General features: G+C 40.1%; 1 protein-coding gene across 1 annotated transcript; it reads left to right on the top strand.

Moving 5' to 3' along the window:
- The first annotated feature begins 9459 nt into the window (after nucleotides 1–9459).
- On the top strand, nucleotides 9460–10710 carry foxe3 (forkhead box E3). The gene has a single exon (XM_085348208.1). The coding sequence runs from the start codon at nucleotides 9460–9462 to the stop codon at nucleotides 10708–10710; it is 1251 nt and encodes a 416-aa protein (XP_085204334.1).
- The last annotated feature ends 1845 nt before the right edge of the window (nucleotides 10711–12555 follow it).

Raw genomic sequence — 12555 nt, 5'->3', positions numbered from 1 at the left:
CTCAAAATTAAGGACAATTTCAACAATTTTAAGTATAAAAACAGTTTTTAGTCGTTGGTTGAAAATCCTTTGCAGCCTAAAATTCATGGATATCACCAAATACTGTTTTCTCTCTTTACTGCAGCACTTTTCAGCTGTTGCTTGTTTGTGGATGTCTTCTAGATGTTTTCTCAAAGTTTAATCTGCCCTTCCCATTCTTAAGTGTAACTAGTGGATGGCACCCTGCTGTAAACCCTGGATAATGATACTCATACCTCATTGAGAGTGTTCTTTACTTGGGTAGATGTTCTGATTTTTTTCTTCTTTACCACAGAGAGAATTCTGTGATCATCTTCTTTGGTTGTCTTCCATGATCTTCCTGACCTTTTGGTGTTCCAGAGTATTCATTCTTTTTAAGATGGAACCAGATTGCTGATTTTGCAACTTTCTCTAATAGATTTATGTGGGGGTTAATTATGGCCCCCTTCACTTGCACTGACTGAATTCTAATGAAACGCTACAAATTGCAAGTTCAACACTTGGGATCAACTCCAGATCTTTTAGTTTCTTAATTTGTCATTAAATAATGAAAGAATAGACCTCGCCTGGCCCTAATTTTTCAATTACAATTGTCCAGTCACAATTTAATATGGCCACTATATATAAAAATGACTGTAATTAAAAAACTTATACTTAACTCTTATAGGATTAACTGCATATTGTGACCAAGCCGAGGATCTCCAGTCAAATTATGGTTGGAAAAAAGAATTCCTACTGACCTCAGGTAATTTCAGAGACTGCAGTTGATCTGGTAACCACTAGATGGGTGTAAGAGCCTGCATCCACTGTCAGTGTAAGCTCAACTTCTTTGACATTCATGTAAACTTCATTCACTAAAAAGCTAAAAGCTGTTATTGTATATTTTTCACATATTTGTACGGAATATTGTATTTATTTTAATTGCTATGTAGTTATGTGGTGCATGTGTTTTTGACTTTTGTTGCCATGACACCAGGTCTCTCTTGGAGACGAGATCTTTAATCTTAGTGAGATTTTTACCTTGATAAATAAAGGACTAATTAAAAAAAATAATTTTTAAACTACATTTAAGTCTGTATTTGTTCTGCATTTCAGTTGATGTAAAGACGTTTTGATTTCTTTTTTGTTTTTGTTTCTGTTGAGGGTCAAGAGGTGTCTGGAGCTAATCTCTTTGGGGTGTCAGAAGAACAGAGATGACCTGGCTGGAACCTGTTCACAGACAGATGCAGAGGAGAACATGCAGACCTGATGCATGTACCTACATGTGTATCTTCAGCCCATATGTGAATATCTGCTTAGTTAGTTATCTTACTTGTGGTGGTTTGTGTACACTGGTCTTAGAAGACATAATGAATGCTTATCCCACCTGTATAGGCTAGTCTTAAACAACAGGAAGGACAATAGGAGGAGACAGGGTGTGGTACTGGATGGCAAACATTGGTCAGCTACTTCTGTCTTAAGTCCCTTCCACAGAAATGAGCACACAAACCATTAGAAGTAGACAGCAAGAGGGAACATAAGAATAACTGGGTATCTAAAACTGAATGTACTTTTGGCTTTATATTCTTATTTCTTCTTATCCTTGTCTATTTGAGGTGACTGTAGCTCAGGAGGTCAACCAGATCATTTACTAATCAGAAGGTTGGTGATTCAATCCCTGGCTGCTCCACTACGAAAGTATCCTTGGGCAGAGTTGCTCTCCAGTGCGTTCATCTGTGTGTGAATGATAGAAAGCGCTTGAGTGTAGAAAAATCTGCTTGTGTGAACAAAGCATGTTATATAAAGTCGTTTGAGTGCTCAAATAGAGTAGAAAAGCGTTTCCATTCCCAGTAAGGTTTTTTTTCTTCATATTTTATATTTATACGTGTTGGAAAACATCCAGCCTTTGAAACTACTTTTATTCTGACCTTTCTGTTTTAATGAGTTTTTCACGATGAAGGCTGACCATTTGGACTTGGCACTAAAACTGATCTCACACACAAGTGCATGCCTGTATTTGTGTGTGCATACAGTTTGTGTGTGTGTGTGAGAGAGAGACACCTTAACCCTACATTATCAGTCTGTGTAAAGGCCGGGTCTTATCGCGACTCTCTTCTCTCTCAGAGTAATAATGCCTTGAAGATGGCTGCTGTGTGCTTGCATGCTTGCTGGCCATCTCTCACCACCAGGCAATGCCAGCACCAATGACTGCTTTGAGATATACAAGAAGTGTTGTTAATGATGGTGACATAAACACTGACACTTTTGGTGTCAGTTTGTAATACTTGTGATTAAATAAAATTAATGTTCTACTGGAAATGTGGCTTCCTTTTGCTTCCTTTCTGGAGTAAAATAAGACATTCAAAGCTTGAAGCTTGAAGCTTGAAGGCTTGCACTGAAAGAGTGAGAAGTGCATGTTGAAAGATAGTTTTACAAGGAGACATGGAGGAGCTGAATGAAAGTCCTTGTCTCCGCTCTGAGCCCACCTCTCTTGCTTTTTCACTCTGCTCCGAAACTCTGACGTCTAATGAAGGATTTACCTATGTCACTGTGACCTCACTGATACTCTGCTCTGCAGTTTGGGATGATTATAATGCAAGGTGAAACAGCTTTGAAGAGTAAAACACTTGTATTTACTCCTAACATCTGTGTGCATTTGATAATATGTAAACAGACACAAGCCAGCCATGCCTTTCTTCCCTCTGTGGTGAGCTTTTACTCATCACCCAGTCTGCCAGTCTGGTCCACATAGCCTCTCAGGAATGCTTCAAAAACACAGTACCTCATACAGTAAAGCCAACAAACAGTATTTCCAACGTTCAGTATCTGAATTAGATCACCATGCTCTATATTTCCTTCTGTTTAAAGGTTTGCTTGTGGGTATATTTAATGCTTTAAACAAGGTTTCATTATTATGTTTTTATTTATCTATGTGAAACTATTTTCAGCAGACAAAGAATTTCCTTCCTTTGTTTTCTGGCCACCTCAGCTCTCCAGGACAGAGGGGTGTATGGTTTCCTCTGTTTGCTCTTCTGTCAGCGGCTCTTGTTATAGAAAAGCACCTACAGACCAGTCAGCCAAGACCTTTACACTCAGCAAGCTTCCCCCTGTTGACTGATCATACTAAGGAGCGGAGTATTAGGGCAGTGTTTGCCTCTTCACTTTATTATAACGAGGCTGTTTGTTGTTTTCTCTGACTACTTTAGCCCCTAAATATAAGAACTTCTGTGTTTTATGTCATTAAACTAGGGTGGCTATGGCTCAGGTAGTAGAGCGGATCGTTTACCAATTGGAAGGTTGTTGGATCAATCGTGTCCTTGTGTCAAAGTTACCTTGGGCAAGATACTGAACATGAAGTTGTCCCTGATCTGAGTGTATGTGTGAATGTTAGATAAAATGAATGCGATTGGGTGAATGAGATTTATAGTGGAAAGTAAATGTGGGCAGATGGATCCAAATATGGGTAGTATCATTAGTGATAGTACACCAGCGCCAGTATTGGTATTGGATCAATACTAGCAAAATGAAAGTGATACTTTGTTTCCATCTTATAAGTTCAGTATGTAAAAGTTTGAATTGTGGTTAAAAAAATTTTTTTCTTAAACATCCAGTATGAAAAATGTTTGAATGTTTTTGTGTTGACTGTCATCTATATTTTATTTATAGCCTGTAGCACATTTAAACAACACAAGTTGACCCAAAGTGCTTTAGAGACAGGAACATTTACATTCCAGGTCTCCAGAAAAACCCAGCTTTACAAACACCCGCTGAAACTGTAAGGTGTGTTTTGACAGATTATTCAATTATAGAAGAAAGTACAAATAATTTAGTGATCATTAAAATATGTTCAGAATTTGCAAATTGATGAATATTCATCTCATAACTCATAACGCCCTGCTCTCCCATACATAAGCTGCCTTTATAGGTTAAAAGTATCGATATTGGTGTTGGGAGTATGGGCTCTGTATTTACTTGGTATCGGATAAATGCCAATTTTTGTAGTATCACACAGCACCAGTGGAAAGTGCTGTATAAGAACTAGTCCATTATAATAGCAAATGGGTAGAAAGTCTGGAAATACCTATATTAGGCTATGCAATGTTAAATTAGAGAGCACTTAAGATGTTAGGTGAATTCTTTAATCCTTCAGATAGGATATACCAAGGCTTGCTGTTTGCTTGCTTTCACTGTGTATGCTAAGCTAGCCATCTCCTACTATAACTTTATATTTAATGGAAAGAGTGGACTTAATCCTCTCATCTTTTTAATGGATGCATTTCTAAAGTGGCCAAATTATTCCTTTAATGATGTTAACAGTCAGTTATTTTGATATTTTTTGGCTTAGACATCAACACTAAAAGTTTCGCCGTTATATTTTGCTTTCCCTTCTCCTTAACCTTCAGTTTTCTGTTTATGCACCGCTTGCTTCTTGCTAAAAGAATCCCCTGAAGCATTTCAACAGACTCTGTCAGATGGTCATGTTTTCCACTTTATGCACATGTTGCTCACTTCCTCATTGTTTGTGTTTACCTTAACAGGATTTGACCTCTGCTTGATGTTCAGTCTAACGTATGTATTTTGCAGCATCCCTCACTGCATTGCCCAAGGCTGAGGGATTGTCTGGGTGTCTTGGGGGCAGACAAGTATTTATCCAGGAAGCAACTTAAGTAGCACATCTTTAATCATATAGCAATGGGTCAAAGGTTTATGTTGCCTGGTGAAGGAACGATTGCAGAATAAACTGTATATTCTGTATTAAGTAAAGTCTGTTTCTTCATTTGAATGGTCAGAGGTCAGTAGTAGAAAACTGGGGTTTGCTCTAGACAGTTTATTATTGCATTAACGTCCCAAAATGTAAAAATTATAATAATAATAATTAGAGATGATTACTTTTAAATTACTACTTGTGAAGTAATTATAAAGCTATTTATGATGCATATATTCACTCTTTTTTTTATCTGTGTGTGTTCATGTGAAATTTTGAAAATGAGATATGATTATATTATATTTTGATATTGCTAGGGATGATGCAATGATCGGGGACCATTCTTAATTTCGTTGTTCTCATGACAATGACAATAAAGTTTCTGATTCTGATTCTGATTACCTTATATGTAAGCATCAAGCATGACTGATTTGTGTGTGTGTGTGTGTGTGTGTGTGTGTGTGTGTGTGTGTGTGTGTGTGTGTGTGTGTGTGTGTGTGAGAACCATGCGCTGTGCTTTAGCGGGGCAGTGTAGCGTGCAGTGCAGGAGTGAGCAGAGGCGGCCCTGGCCAGTACAGCCCCTGTTCCCTGGTAATCCCTGCGTTTTCAGGAGCCCTGGCCCGTACTTGATGAGCTTGAGCAAGAAAAAGGTTGCGCTCTCCCGTGTGTTTCTCTCTCTGTGTCTCCCTCTCTTTCCCTCTGTCCCTCGCTCATTCATTCCCCCACTTTTTCTCATGAACCCCTCCTCCCCATCCCCTGGAGCCACTGTGCGAATGAATAGATTCCAAGTGTTTACTCAGCAACTTTGTCCATCCATCTCACCCTCAGTACTTCTCAGGATTTCATGGAAAAGGAAAAGAGAACCTGTGAACTTGCTACCATCAGTGAATCTCTTAGCAAACTGGGAAATATGACTGGAAATGTAACTGAGATTTGCTAAAACTTGTGAAGAACATTAAAACAAAACTGGAAAAGTACATGCTGTAGGAGTCGTGCTACATGATTTCCTACCAGTGGCATAAGTGGTTCAGAAAATCTTGCAAACTTATGATCAGTTCCTGAGAGAAAATTCCCCCAATGTCAAACTCTGGCTGAAGTGGTTCAGGATGGATGTAATATCCAGTGTGGCGGCACAATGTGGAATCAACATTTAGAACAAAATAAAACTGGACATGTGAAATTGTCTGTCTGAGATGAAGTAGTCATCTTTCCTTCATTCGATTACCCTTAAATAAGCATCCAGTTTACACTCACAGGACACTTTGTTAGATGCACATTGCTAGTATTGTTGGACTGCTTTTTGCTTTCATAAGCGTCTTCATTATTTGCAGCATAGATTGAACAAGGTGCTGGAAACATTCAGTATTGACATGATAGCATCATCCCACTGATGCAGATTTGTGAGCTGCACATCCATCCCACCACATCCCAAAAGTCTATTTGACCGAAATCTGGTGACTGTAGATGACTACACAGTGAAGTCATTGTCATCTTCAAGAAACCAGTTTGAGGTGATTTGAGCTTTGTGGTAGTGTGTCATCCTCTTGCAAGGAGACTTCAGAAGCAGGGTACACTGTGGTCATAAAAGGGCGGACATGTCCATCAAGCATATTTAAGCAGTCTGTGGTGTTTAAATGATGCTCAGTCAGTACTAAGCAACCCGAAGTGTATGAAAAAATCTCCCCCACATGATTACACCACCAGCAGAAGCCTGAGCTGTTAATTAAAGGCAGGAAGGATCCACGTTTTCATGTTGTTTATACCAAATTCTGACTGTACCATTTGAATGTGGCAGAAGAAATCATGACTCGTCAGACAAGACAATGCTTTTCAATCTTCTATTGTCCAATTCTGGCGAATCTGTGAGGACTGTATCAGAGATGCTATTCTGCACACCTTGGTTGTAACAAGTGGTTAGTTGAGTTACTGTTGCTTTCCTATCAGCTCTGAGTTGATATTTTTCTCCTTTTCAGACCATTCTCTGTAACCCCTAAATATGATTTTGTGGGAAAATCCCAGCAGACTAGCAGTTTGAAATATTCTGACCAGTACATGTGGTACTAATAACCATATCACATTCAAAGTCACTTAAATCAACTTTCTTCTCTATTCTGATGCTCAGTTTGAACTTCAGCATGTTGACTTGACCATGTCTAAATGCATTATGTTGTGATGTGAGTGGCTGATTATATATTTAGGTTAATGCGCAGTGAAACGGGTGGAACTAAAAAAGTGTCCAGTGAATGGCGGTCTAATTAGTTCATGTTTACCCTTTAAAGCACAGTGGCTGCGACGTTTAACTGTGTGTCTGATGTTGGTAAAAAAGTTACCTGTTCATATTTTGTCTTCATGCTCTTATAAATATATGCTCTGCTCTGTATGTTAGAGAAAGTCTGTGACTTCTGTTTACTAGTGAATTTGGGGGATTCTACGTTAAAATAATTTGTCACTTACCAAGTAGTTTCCAGTTAAAATCCTGTCGATATGATACATGATTCATCTCGCTTTAGAATACAGCATAGGTTCAGAGGGGTTTAAGGAAGTCGGGTTTTTTCTAACGAAAAAACAAACAAATATTTCCCACCAGTGAAGTTACTCCAACTGACTGACTACAGTCTAATATACAGTTAAATATAAAAAATAGCAAATGTATGAAAGTTTAATTTGATGAAAAATGTTCTAATGGAGCTATTAAACATATTAAACAACTGGATTGCAGCTAAGAGTTGGAGTTAGTTTTAGTCACTATTCTTGCAGTTATTAAGAATTAAGCAGGGTTTTTGTACTCTAAGATGAAACTTCCACTTTTTGGGTGCTGGTAACTTCTCTTGTTCTACATTTTAGATTAATTCTCCCACATCCATAGACTTAATTTAAAATGTTTTACTGTAGCGGGCTTTTTCTTGACTAGCCACAACATAATAAAGTAAGTAAAAGTACGGTGTGACAGAGAAACAAGCATGCAGACTGGCCGTACAACATGACTAATGTACTGATAGTGTTGAGGTACAGAGAGGTGTGAAGGCTCTGACAGGGTAATGAGGTGGTCAGGGTGGGGATTAGCAAGAGGCCGCAGGCCCCGAGGCAGAAGGCCTCGTTTCCTGGCCTGAGCCCCTGTTTGTCCTGCCTGACCTGACAGCTCTGGGGGCAGATCCTGCTTGGATACATCCCCGCTCCCACGCCTGTCTGAAGCTGTTAGCCACTGGCTGTGAGTAGCTAGCTGGGCTTAGTGTTGTCTGAGCTGTGGCTGGGTGGGGAGGGGTCCAGTCATCTGTGGGAAGAGGTGGCAGCTCCTGTGTGCTGGCAGAGAGAGGGTGATCGGGGGGAAAAGGCATCTGGGAGAAGAGTGGGCAGCGATGATTAATAGCTTTGGTCTGGCTGTTGTCAAAACTTTTTTATTTGTGTTACTCATGTTGGAAGGAAAACGAGCCATCTCGTCTTTCTTCTTTTGAACATCATCGCTCTGTCTCCATGGATCTGTTCTACCTAGTTGTCAATGATTTACCACATATTTGTACAGTAATATTTGGGAGATCAACTAAAAGGAAAAACAACAAAAAATATTCCAATATGGTGTCTGGCAAATGCATGCTCCCAGTTTAGTTTGTCATAGATTTGACCCTTCTACCAAAAAATGTAACCTTGTGTGATGTGTTGTTGTTGAATTAGATTTTTGGTGATTGCGTGACTTATAACACTGCTCACGTAATATTTACTTATGAACTCTTCCAGGGATTCCACCACTTCTATCCTGGGTTTTCCTTTAATTTGTTGCTTGGATGTCATTGACATTATTAAGCTTCCCTTCAGCTCGCTTCAACACCTTAACCCACATTTTAAACACTGGTAGTTCATCTCTGTGCGTTTTACCTGTGCAATTAACTTCAGCCTTCTTTTTTGCCTGAATGATCAATTAAAAGCACTTTCAAGTTCTGGTCTTCAAAGAGTGTTGTCTGCATACCAACTGTGTGCACAACCCTGTTTTTACTTCAAAATCCATAAGATAACACCTCTCCTCTACACCACGGGGAGTGTTTGATTATCACTCTCCAAAAATGAAAATGAAATGAAGGGATATTTACTTTTCTTGCCCAAAAGCTTTGATAGCTCAATTGCTTGTTTTCAGTGGCTTGTTATTATTTTTCAATTGGTGGATTGGCTGTTGGGTTTGGAGTAGCATGGAGCAGCTCTCCGAGTGTTGTTTCTGCCCTGGATATACACACAGGCATTAGTGAAAGCACAGAGAGAGCAGCTGAGATAAAGACACACAAGGAGAAAGAGAGAGAGAGAGACAGAGAATGCCACTAAAATTTTTGTTAGTGGCTCAAACATTACATCCATGTGAGAATGACAAATAAATGCAATATTATTGTTTGGTTCTGCCATATACGGGCCTCTTCTGATTAAAGATGTTAAATCCTACAATGTAAAAATACAACACTTTTTACAATCTAAAAATTTAGCATTACATGCAAGTCTTTGTATTATATAAACAGCAGTCTGTTAGAAAATTGTCAATTTCTGGGTGAGTACTCGGTGGGTCCTCCTGCCTCAGTCGTCACTGGCTACTCAGTGGCGTCATTCCTGCCCTGTCATATAAAACTGTCAACGCCTTTCTCTCACCTGAACTGACACACACACTACCCCAAACACCAGGGCAGGATAGGGGCCAGAGCAAGGGGCTGTACATGCACCTGGTTGATTCTTTCCCCTGCTGATCATTTCGACAAAAAGGCGATCGTTGCATTGGTTCTTTTATGAATCTAGCAAATTATTCCTACTTCTCTGGCATGTGCAACATGACCGCAGAGCAATCACCTGCCGAGGCAAGTCCTGTTGTCATGTCTCCAAATGTGAGCCTGGACTCGCCACTGCCTCCGCCGCCTTTGATGCTGCAGGCCCGGTCAAAGGAAAGCATTTTGATCAAGTCCGAGCCCCGAGGAAACAGTCCCAACACGGAGGACGGAGGCGCTCTGGGTCAGACTGAAGAGCACCTGCCCTCGGGGAGCCGCAGGAGGAAGAGGCCCGTCCAGAGGGGGAAGCCTCCCTACAGCTACATCGCTCTCATCGCAATGGCCATTGCCAACTCCCCGGAGAGGAAACTCACCTTAGGGGGCATTTATAAGTTCATAATGGAGCGCTTTCCTTTCTACAGGGAGAACTCGAAGAAGTGGCAGAACTCAATCCGCCACAACCTCACGCTCAATGACTGCTTTGTGAAGATCCCCCGGGAGCCCGGCAGACCAGGTAAAGGCAATTACTGGACGTTAGACCCCGCAGCTGAGGACATGTTTGACAACGGAAGTTTTTTGAGGAGAAGGAAAAGATTCAAGCGCACAGACGTTAGCACATACCCCGGTTACATGCAGAGCTCCAGCGCTTTTACGCCAACGCCAATGGGAAGGCCTTCGTATCCAAACGCCCTGTATGCCGGCATAGGGTCAGGTTACGGCTCTCAGCTGACGGCCACATCCCCACACCCAGCCATGCTGCATCATTACCAGACCTCTGCTGGAGTCAGCCAAGGACAGCCGCGCATGTTCAGCATCGACAACATCATCAGTCAGCAGACGGTTGTGCAGAGCGGCCCAGTTGGGGACCTCAACTCCCAAGCGCTGGGACTGGGTGGAGGCGATCTGAGCACTATGACCTCCAGCTGCTCGGTAACCGGCGCCGACCCGTCTGCTTGCTTCCAGACTCAGACTGTCAACCCGCCAGCGAACATGCTGAGCAGAAACAGCGGGAACCTTTCATCCAACCTGACCACCGGGTACCCATATTCCTCTCCGGCTTCTCCTCCAAATCTACCCACCATGACCCAGTCCGGATTCTCCCCGGGCAGCTCCCAAGTGTACTGTACGAGCAACCGGCTCTCCCTACCGGCATTGCGCCCGAGCTCCTGCGCCGAGCACTCGGAGCAGCTACTGGGCCTCTCCAGCCCCATGAACTACAACAACACTTACATGAGACAAGCCAACTTTGCGTCAGGATTAGAGCGGTATATGTAAGATGAAAACTAAAAACTTAATTGAGTGCAGACAGGAAGGATTCTAGACCTAAATTGCCCATTAAAGGAAAAAGCCCCAAATTAATCAGAAGAACAGCTTAAAAATAAAAGGTCCATATTATTCAGTCAGCATAACAATAAATAATAGATTTAGTTCACGCTGGAATTTCGGAATTTAATTTTTGCCAAGCTCAAAAGGACATGACACAATAAGACCGAGCCTCACTATGAAACATTCCTATTTGAAAAGGTGTAAAGCCATTTAGTTTGACACATTCCATGAGTGTATCTCAATATGTACTAATCTGTGAAACACTGCTTTCGTATTTCCTGTATTTTGCCGTTTGTTTTTAAGTTTACATGTTTCTTATAGACTTATAGACTGTTCACGTCTGCTGTTTCACGTCTGCTGTTTTTTTATGTAAATATTGTGCTGATGTAAAGACTTTATTAAAGGAAGGGTGTTAGCATTACACGCGACAAAGGATATAAAAAGGAAATAAAAAGGATTTTTACAGTAAAGTAAATGTAGCCTTTTTCCTTGACCATTTAAAACTTTAAAACTATGAAAATGGGTAATATTTATTTTTAAAAGATTCCATGTCAATACAAGCTAAAATCTATGAACACAGTTTTCTTACATTGATTTAACCTAAATTGGTGTGAGAAAATATTAAACCAGTTCACAAATAAACCACTTTAGTCAGTTCTTTGGAATGAATCATTGCATCACCACGAATCACCAATGAACCATTCAAAATCCACACTTTTAAAATGACGTCTTGAGTTGGGTACAGGTAGACTCGAACTTTCTGTGTTCAAATGCACGAATGAATAATTATATTTTAAATGTATTTCACTGACATAATCAATAATAAATGACATAAAACAAATAGAGTTTTTATTGAGAAGTGTTCAATTAAAAAACTAGACTCAAAACTAAAAATAAAATCATCTTTACCATCATTCTTGAATTTGATACCAATCACATGGAATTCAGGTTAGCAAAGATGCATGGCGATTTAACAAAGATACTCAAACTGTAAAAATAAATAAATAAATGCCCCAAAACCTGCATTAAGCCTTTTTTTTAACAGTAATTATTAATTACTGTTATGCTATGTTAAGCATCCCTGCTATAATAATCTTTAATATCTTGTAGGCTTTTCCTCTTTATGGATTTTTACATGTAATTTTCTAGACTTGTGAATTGTAACAACAGCAATACAACACAAGAAAAGAAAACAACAAAAAAAGAGCCACATATGAGCCGTATTTTGTGGAAATTAATTTCCTGGTAATCTAATGAAATAAGGACATAAAGAAAGTGTGCATAGCAGTTATTGCTGGAGACAAAATATGTTTCAGACAACAGCTGGGACAATTTTTTTTTTTTATCTCTGAGGTATATAGTTGGGATAAATTATCGTGTAAACAGTTATATGACTTATATTTGACTTATAATACAGATTGAAGAAAGGTGTAAGAAAAACATTCCGTTTTAGGCACCTGGGACAAATTTGTGGAAACGCAAACATACCCATGAGTAAAGCACTTACTTGCAAGTATAAACTGTAATGGTTGTTCCGTTTGAAGGATAAAACCCAACAATTTCTAACAATTCTAACAGAAAAGTCAAATTCAAAGTCCAGGTCTGCTCATCACCGCCCAAACCTCACGCCAACCAATCACAACAACCGTGTATTCAGCAAAAACGCCCCAAAACTTTTATTAGATAACTCTGAAGCGCTGAAGTCGCCGAAGGACTCGGACAGCTGCCTCACCACTAGGTGGAAGCAAAGGCACGACGTGTCCAGCTTGTATAATTTTCTCCACCCTCCATTAA

The sequence above is a fragment of the Diplotaxodon limnothrissa genome, linkage group LG23, assembly GCF_057381915.1.
Source record: "Diplotaxodon limnothrissa isolate DT_005_m linkage group LG23, D_limnothrissa_male_GT1.1, whole genome shotgun sequence".
In the NCBI taxonomy this organism is placed as follows: domain Eukaryota; kingdom Metazoa; phylum Chordata; class Actinopteri; order Cichliformes; family Cichlidae; genus Diplotaxodon; species Diplotaxodon limnothrissa.
The sequence above is the reverse complement of the archived record's forward strand: the minus strand, read 5'-3'. Positions and strand labels throughout refer to the sequence as shown.